The 8415-nt window shown below is 64.0% G+C and overlaps 2 protein-coding genes across 2 annotated transcripts; both read left to right on the forward strand.

The window, feature by feature from the left end:
- Positions 1 to 975: 975 nt before the first annotated feature.
- Positions 976 to 3730, forward strand: ADM2 (adrenomedullin 2). Its single transcript, XM_004279615.4, has 2 exons — positions 976 to 1312; positions 1889 to 3730. The coding sequence occupies exons 1-2, from the start codon at positions 1203 to 1205 to the stop codon at positions 2205 to 2207; spliced, it is 429 nt and encodes a 142-aa protein (XP_004279663.1). The 5' UTR covers positions 976 to 1202; the 3' UTR covers positions 2208 to 3730.
- Positions 3731 to 5885: 2155 nt separating this feature from the next.
- Positions 5886 to 8415, forward strand: MIOX (myo-inositol oxygenase; the record flags this gene model as incomplete). The annotated part of the gene is made up of 9 exons (XM_033404965.2): positions 5886 to 5978; positions 6172 to 6252; positions 6330 to 6492; positions 6646 to 6713; positions 6842 to 6951; positions 7029 to 7096; positions 7184 to 7233; positions 7598 to 7710; positions 7787 to 8415. Coding segments are annotated over 9 exons (855 nt in total), but the record flags the coding sequence as incomplete, so codon positions are not given.

Consider the following 8415-nt stretch of genomic DNA (forward strand, 5'->3'; position numbering starts at 1 on the left):
GGGGCAGCACCGGAGCAGGGAAGACAGAAGAGGAAACACAAGTGGATGCAGAGATGCTCAGATGACCAGAATGTGTGAGTGTGCGATGGGGTAATTGTCCCCTCCCAGAGGGACACAGGGATGAAGAACCCCGGCACCAAGTCCGTTATCGGTGGACAGGGCATCAGCTTTGTGGAGAGCAGTTTGGCTCCATCTGTCAACACAAACACGGGCTCACCTTCAGCCAGAATTCCCGTGTCTGCAGAAGGATCCTATGGAGACACATCCATGGGCTCATGAAGAAGGGTTCCTGCTCTTGGAAAGCTTGGAAATCACCTAACTGCTTCCCAATAAAGGATCAATTAAGTCACAGAACACCTACATTTTGGTGTAAGATCAACCATAAGAAAGAATGGCAGTCTCTATATTTACATATATTTTTACCTATGTATGCATAGGTGTCTGTATATAGTGCACACACACAGGATGCAACCCCTCCTCAACAAAACGCACACAAGAGAAAGTCAAGAACGGGGCGCCCATCCGGACCTGGGAGAGGAACCCACTGGATGGCAGTGAGAGGTTCTCACTTCCTACTTATTTAAATTTCTTACAAAAACCAGTTAATACTTCAGTAATGGTGCGGGGTGGGGGGAGGGTAGAGTTTTTAGGAATAGAGCTGCTAGGACCTCTTAAGGAGGGGTCTCAAAATCGCCTCTGTCCAGGCCCCTGCCACTCATTGGCGCGGACATTTAGGAGGCGAGGCCCAGGGACCTAGAGGTGGTGGGCGGGACACAGCCCCGCCGATTGCACGCCGCAGCACCCAGTTCTTTACCCCTCCAGCCTCAGGGACAGTGTCCCCCACCAGAAGGTGGCGGAGGTGAGGCTGGCCTGCCGGGGTCTCTGGCCAGCCCCCCGCGCTCCCTACGGCCGCCGCCCTCTCTCGGGAGCACCCCGCCCCGCCCCGCCCCGCCGGCGCGTCCGGCTCCGCCCCCCTGGAAGACTATTTAGCCCCGAGGCGCTGAGGCTCAGGCCCCAGCAGGGCCCCGACCGCCAGCTGACCGAGGAGGTTCACGCACCACTTCGTGTCGCTTTGTGTTGGAGACCCTCGCCGACTTACCGGCGCCAGCTCGCGCGCCCCGAGGTGCGGGCGGAAGCGGTGGCTCAGCCGAGGGCCGCCCCCAACACCTGCCCGGCTCACTGCCCCCTCCGGCCCCGCCCTCATGGTCCGGCTCTTGACGGTCACCCTCGGTTGCATCAGCTTCCTCTACCTGCAGCTCCCAGGCGCGCTGTCCCTCGGCCTGGCCCGGAGCCGGCCGCCCGCGCGACCCAGGTGAGCAGGTCTCAGACCACCCTGGCTGCCGGGGCAGGAAACCAGGGTGCTCGGGGGAGGCCTCCCTCCGACCCCGACCCCTCCCCAGTTCCTCTAGCCCCTGGTTGGGGAAACCCCCCACCTGCTGCTGGGGCCCACCCCCTAGATCAAGGGCCAGCCCCAGGCCCTAAGCAACCCACCAGCAGGGCAAGAGGTTCCTCTTTCTCTGCGTGTCCTCCGAAGGCATGCCCACTCCTCGACACTGGCAGAGCAGACCCCTCAAAAGGAAAGGTCAGCTGTGGGAGGGGAGGCTGGAGGGGCCTCAGGCCCGCCCACCTCCCCCCACCCCAAGGGAAGGGCTGAGAGGGAGTCACCTGAGTCCTGAGCTTAGTGGCCCACAGAGGCCAGGGCTGCCCCTTGCCCAGGGAGGAGCAGGTAAATGGGCTACTGAGTGGCTGAGGGCCAGGCCCTGAGCCCTGAGCTCAGTGGGCTTCCCCTGCCCGTGACCCCAGGCCTGTGTGGAAGGGAAAGTGGGTGGGTTTATGGGTCCCTGAAAGGCTGGCCCGCCGGGCTTACTTCCTCCATCTCCCTCTGCAGGGAGCCCCCAGCCCGGACTCCTTACAGTGGCTTGCAGTCCCGGCACCCTGCAGCCCGGCCTGTGGTCTGGAAGCTGCACCAGGCCCTCCAGCCCCAGAGGAGTGCCAGCCTGGCCCCTGCTATGGGTCAGCCTCTCCGGAATGGCCCCCGCCGACACTTGGGTCCCCGCAGGCCCCGAGCCCAGCTCCTGCGTGTGGGCTGTGTGCTGGGCACCTGCCAGGTGCAGAACCTCAGCCACCGCCTGTGGCAGCTTATCGGCTCAGCCGGCCCACACGACTCGGCCCCTGTGGACCCCAGCAGCCCGCACAGCTACGGCTGAGGCGCGGCAGGCCATACCCCTGCCTGTCCCAGCTGGGATGCCGCGCCCTAATCCCAGAGCTGCAGCTGAGCCCCCAGCCCAGAACTAGCCCCGAAGCTCCTGCAAAGAGCAGTCACTGGAACAGCGGTGCAGGCCCCTGAGGACACCCCCACCCCACCCTCCCCCCACCAGGTTCTGCAGCAGCCAACCTCGAATGACTGTGGACACAGAAGCCAGTGCACGTGTGTGGACCCAGCAGATCCTGAACACCCAGGGGCTCTGCCCCTGGGGAGTGTAACACTTGGAGGCGGTTGGCAGCATTAGAGGACAGGGTCTGCCCAAGGACGTAGGGCAGATGCCAGGGACCTGAACACCCTGGGCCACCTCTGGGCAAGCAGGAGAGAGGAGGGGCCCAGAGGTGGCCCAGCATGGCCTCTTCCCTGCTGGTCCTGACATGGTAGGGTTAAGGCTGGACTGCCCTGTTCCAGCTGGACCCAAGGTCACGATGCAGACTCCCTGCCTGGGTGCCCTGAGGGCAGCTGGGGAAAGGGTGCAGGGGTTCTGGGGCAGAGCAGGGCAGAACACCCTTCCCACTCCCTAGGGCAGGGTGGGAGTGGGGCGGGGCAAATCTCCCAGCCCAAATCTCTCAGTTAAGGCGGAAGCACCACCACCTCAAGGTGGGTAGGGATGGCCGAACAGGGGTTGGGGCCCCGCGGGCCACAGGGGCTCCCTGAGCCCCATCCTGCCCGGCGTGGGGACAACAGGAGGCTGGAGCAGGCTTGCCAGGAGCCTGGGGGAGGGGACTGGCCTCAAATTATCTGAAGAACAAGTCCACAGCCAGGGGGCGGAGTTCTTGGTGTGTGTCTGCCCCCACCCCCCACCCGCCACGGGGGAGGGGGAGGGGCTTTAAGTGCTGTGACACCAGAGCCTTTTGCTAGTCCTGTAGTACTGGCGCCCAATGCCTCACGGGTTCAGAAATGTGGTTTCCGTTATTTAACAAATGTTCATACAGCACTTAATTTGTCGATGTTTGCCATGTCACCCTCTCAGCCACCCTGTGAAGAGAGCATGCCTTTATCCCAGCTCTGCAGCCAGAGATCAGGGAGGCGCCTGCGGTCCCTGCAGTGCCCACCCACAGAGCCCATACCCTGGGTCGCTGGCAGGCCTGCCCCTCAGACCCCCGGGGGCCCCCTAAGGGCGGGAGGCTCCTGGACGCGCCATCTGGCCTCCCACCCTTGCGCTTGCTCTTCCAGCTCAGGGCTCCCCTTCCTTCCACCAGGCCCCGTGGGAATAGTTCAGGCTGGGGAGATGAACTGAGGACAGCAGGGGCCCTGGGGGAGGAGCCCAGAGCGCCCAGGCCCTGAGCCCAGGGGAGGCGTGGATGTTGGGGGGAGGCTGGAACAGGTGTGTGCGTGGGGGCTGGATGGGCGGCAGGCTGGGCCTCAGAGCTGGGAGCCTGTGGCCACCGAGGGGTGTAGAGCAGGCAGGGAGGGTGGGCTATGGCACAGGGCCAGGGGGACTGGGGGGTAAGGAAGAGGAGGGCTCCGGGAGGGCCGAGTCAGGGAGAGTCAGGAGCTCAGCTCGGCCCAGATCCTCCCTGGCCTCGGCCCTGGGGTAAAGTCCCTTGCGGTCTGGTTCTCCACGCGGATGCTCCCCCTGCCAGAACACCACCCCACACTGCACCCTCCTTGTGGCAACGCAGACTGCCAGGAGGCCCCCAGGATTGCACCACCTGGTGCCCTTGCCCAGGTGCTGCCTGAGCCTTGGGCTGTTTTTCCTTAGGGTCGCCCGCCATGGTCACAGCATCGCACTGTGGTCCACATGGCCCCTGAGCTCCAGACCGTGTCCTGGCTGCCTATCTGACACCCCACTTGGAGGCCTGGTGGCAGCCCCCCAGCTCCCCCACCCGCTGCCCCTCTCCTGCCTCATCTGGATCCACCGGCCGGCCCTTTGTCCCTTCTCTTGGTCCAAGCCACCACCTGCTTTGGGGTCATGGTTCCAGCCCCCACCCCACCTCCCCAGGCCCCTCTCCATCCTTGCAAGCCACCACCTGCTTTGAGGTCATGGTTCCAGCCCGCATCCCACCTCCCCAGGCCCCTCTCCATCCTTGCAGCCAGTATTTTCTGAGCACTTGTGGAAACAGCAAATAAACCCTGTCCCCCGCCCCCAGGGACCGAGATTCCAGCGGGAGGAGGCAGAGGAAACCAACCTCAAAAGTGCGTGAGGGATGCACGTGCACCTGGGAAGCTGGAGGCGCTATGGGCTCACACGGGCCGAAATCACTTTGCCGTTTTAAGTGGGGCCTGGTTGATTCTCAGCGTGGGCAGGAGGCGCCTCGCGGAGTGCCCAGCACCTCACCCACTGCCCTCTCCCGTCCCACTCACCCTGACGGCGCTCGGTGCCCGTCCTTCGCCAGAGCGCCGGCCTCTTTCCAGTGACGGGACCGTCAGCTCCAGGTGGTGCGGTCCCTGCTGTGTCCTCACTGCCTAACTCAGCCCGCACATGACCAGCGCTGTGAATTCATCTCTGCCCTGACTCGAGATGGAGCCCCTCGCCCCAAGAGCCTGACAAAGACCCCCTGGACCAAACGTGAGCCCAAGGCTCCAGCCTCGCCCAGTATTAGCAAGAATCACACCGTTGACAGAATCGTGGGGTTTAGCAAGAGCGCCCCCACCCTTGATGTCTCTCCTCTGGCTATCTTCCCTCCTGACCCCTGCCCACCCAGCCCACCCCAGGCCCCCTCCCTGCCTGGTGGCTGTAAATCCCCAGCTGACTGTGCTGGGGATTTACTCTGTGTTCAGAGTGGAGCCCGACCTCTCCCTTCTAGGAAAACGTGAATAAAGTCTTCTATCCCATTTTAACAAGTGTCAAAATGACTTTCTGAAATAAGCCCCGCCCCGCCCCGCCCCAAATCCCAGGTGCCTGGGGATGATAGGGTGTTGGGAGGGGCCTACCGCCTGGGGCATGGAGGTGTTTAAAGCTTGGGAAGCAGGAGTGGGAGTCTGGCTACAGAGCAGCCTCGACCCCCCAGGCAGGTCAGTTGCTCCAGGGACGCTGAGGTTGGCTGGCGGTGGGGGGGGGGGGTGGGGGGGACCGGGCCGCTGGGGCTGCTTCTGTGCTGACACATTAACTCTCAGAGGCCAGGAGGAGGGTGGATGGTCACTCATTACCGAGGGCCAAGGCCAAGGGGCTGGGTGGTGTCCGGTCACTTATGTAACCTGTGGGCATATATACGGGCACCCGGGCCTGTGGAGCTCTGCCCCCTCTCAGGATGAAGGTGGCTGTGGTGAGTACCCCAGACCCCGCACGGGCTGCTCCCCCGGGGAAGAGGCAGCAGCACCATGCCCTCTCCCAGCGGGTTTCTGCCGCCCGCTCATCTGGGTCAAAGGTCTCCCTCCTTCCTGTCGTGGTCTAGCTGGGGCAAGGGTCGTCGGCCCAACCCCTGGGCTCCCTGCGGACCCAGGTCTTGAGAAGGAGATGCCGGGTAGGGGTGCTGCCAGAGCCGTGCATCACTGGGGAAGCAGGCATCCTCGGCATCCACCCTGCAGATAAGGACACCAGGAGCCTGGAGCACCCACGCACCTGTGCTGGGAGGGGCTGTGCCCTGGGGCGCCCACTGCGTCTGACAGCCTCGTACCCCCTTGGGGATGTCCTCCCTCCCTCACGGGGCTGGCATTGTGGTGAAATGGGTTCACTCCCCCACCCAACCAGGACCCAGACCCTTCCCTGGTCTACCAGCCTGATATGGGGCCAGAGGCGGCCAAAGACAGGGGCAGCTTCCGAAACTACATGGTGAGCACCTGCGGCCGCCCCTAACTGCGCCCCTGGGAAGGGCAGCACCTGTCCCCTTGCACAGCTCCAGGGGCCACCCTGGGGATACCCCGTTCACGTCTCGCGGGGCCAGGCCTGGGATTGGGAGGCAGTGGCCCCCTGGGTGTGACGGGCAGGGGTTGGCGAGCTGCCTGGCTGACCTTCTGCCTTGCAGTCCGGCCCTCTCCTGGACCGTGTCTTCACCACCTACAAGCTTATGCACACGTGGCAGACCGTGGACTTCGTCAGGAGGAAGGTAGCTGGAAGACTCCCAACCCGAACCCCCCGAGGGCCGACGCTGGGGCTACGCTGACCTCTCCCTTACTGGCCCAGCATGCCCAGTTTGGGAGCTTCTCCTATAAGAGAATGACTGTCATGGAGGCTGTGGACATGCTGGATGCGCTGGTGGACGAGTCGGACCCCGACGTGGACTTCCCCAACTCCTTCCACGCCTTCCAGACGGCCGAGGGCATCCGGAAGGCCCATCCCGACAAGGGTGTGCTCCCCACCCGCCCCGGCTGGTGGTGGGGGAGGGTGGAGGTCCGGCCCTCTCCCAGCAGGCCCTGCCCCCCACCCCAGCCCCAAGGCTGTCCCTCTGCCCTGGCCCCTGCACCCCCTCTAGCCTGCCCTGCCCCTCTCTCTCCCCCAGACTGGTTCCACCTCGCCGGGCTCCTGCATGACCTGGGGAAGGTCCTGGCTCTGGCAGGGGAGCCCCAGGTGAGGAGAGGGGTGGAGGGGGTGGGCAGGGCGGGGCCCAGGGCAGCCTCGGCTCTGGGCTCTGCTCTGGACACCAACTTGGTGGGCAGGCCAGTCAGGCCCACCCACCGTTGCCTGTCCCTCCCCAGTGGGCAGTCGTTGGAGACACCTTCCCAGTTGGCTGCCGTCCCCAAAGCTCTGTGCTTTTCTGGGACTCTACCTTCCAGGACAATCCTGACCTCCAGGACCCTCTGTACAGGTATGCTTCCCTCGCCATTGGCCCTCCCCTCTGCAGGGTGTTTCTGAGCCCCCCTCACCCTCTGTCTCTCCCTGCAGCACAGAGCTTGGCATGTACCAGCCCCACTGTGGGCTCGAGAACGTCCTCATGTCCTGGGGCCATGACGGTGAGGCCAGTTAGAGACAGCAACAGTGGGGACTGCGGTGGGGTCCACGCCTCTGGGTGCCTGGTGGTGACACCCTCTCTCCCCCAGAGTACATGTACCAGATGATGAAGTTCAACAAATTCTCCCTCCCACCGGAGGTAGGTGTGGGGGAGGAACCAAACCAAGAACCCCGCCCAGCCTAGCCCAGCCCAGCCCAGCCTGGCCCAGCCTAGTCCAGGTCACCCCAGCGCAGCCCAGCCCAGCCCGGCCTGGCCCAGCCTAGCCCAGTTCACCCCAGTGCAGCCCAGCCTAGTCCAGGTCACCCCAGCCCAGCCCGGCCTGGCCCAGCCTAGCCCAGTTCACCCCAGTGCAGCCCAGCCTAGTCCAGGTCACCCCAGTCCAGCCCGGCCTGGCCCAGCGTAGCCCAGGTCACCCCAGCGCAGCCCAGCCTGGTCCAGGTCACCCCAGCGCAGCCCAGCCCGGCCCCGCCTGGAGCGTGGGGTGTGGCTCCTCCTGCCCCAGGCCTTCTACATCGTCCGGTTCCACTCCTTCTACCCGTGGCACACGGGCGGCGACTACCAGCAGCTGTGCGACGAGCAGGACTTGGCCATGCTGCCCTGGGTGCAGGAGTTCAAGTATGGTCGTGCCCGTGGGGGGGAGGCGGGGGAGGGGACCCGGGGCTTCATGAGGCACTGTCCCTCTGCGCTGCAGCAAGTTCGATCTCTACACCAAGAGCTCTGACCTGCCAGATGTGGACAAGCTGCGGCCCTACTACCAGGGGCTCATTGACAAGTACTGCCCCGGTGTCCTCCACTGGTGACCGGCCTGCCCACCCTGCCCACACCCAGCTGGGTGCCCTGGGGTGACAGCCACTGTCAGGCACAGTGACGACCCACCCTGGCCTTTCTAGGGGACCCCACATACCCACCTGCATTCCCTGCCCCGTTGGCCCCTCTCCCTGGTTGCAATAAAGACTTTGAAGCAGCTCGTGAGTCTGACCCTCAAACCCTCACTGAGACCGAGGCGTGTCGTGGCAGGGCAGTCACTTGGGGGGGCGGGGGGCGGGACAGGCAAGTCCGCGATCTCGTGGACACGCGTGCCCGGCCATTTCTGCCGCCATAAGCATCTTGCTCGTCCTCCAGCTCTGGCGTCAGAACCTGGGGTCACCCTGCCCACCTCCACATTCTGAAAACAGCCACTGAGTCCTCTGGGCTCAGTCCCCTTAAAGATGACAATACAAAATACCTGATAGCTAGAAGAACGCACTACAGGAAACATCATGATAAATGCTCAGGTTAACTGCCATGAACACGACCCACGAAAACACGCCAAGAAACCCT

This window comes from Orcinus orca, chromosome 11 (assembly GCF_937001465.1).
Source record: "Orcinus orca chromosome 11, mOrcOrc1.1, whole genome shotgun sequence".
Lineage (NCBI taxonomy): Eukaryota > Metazoa > Chordata > Mammalia > Artiodactyla > Delphinidae > Orcinus > Orcinus orca.

What these genes read in the sequence shown, in the direction of transcription:
- ADM2 (XM_004279615.4), top strand. Translation starts at nt 1,203, where the DNA reads ATGGTCCGGCTCTTGACGGTCACCCTCGGTTGCATCAGCTTCCTCTAC. An exon ending in CGGCCGCCCGCGCGACCCAG is followed by an intron (nt 1,313 to 1,888) that starts GTGAGCAGGTCT and finishes CTCCCTCTGCAG; the next exon opens with GGAGCCCCCAGCCCGGACTC.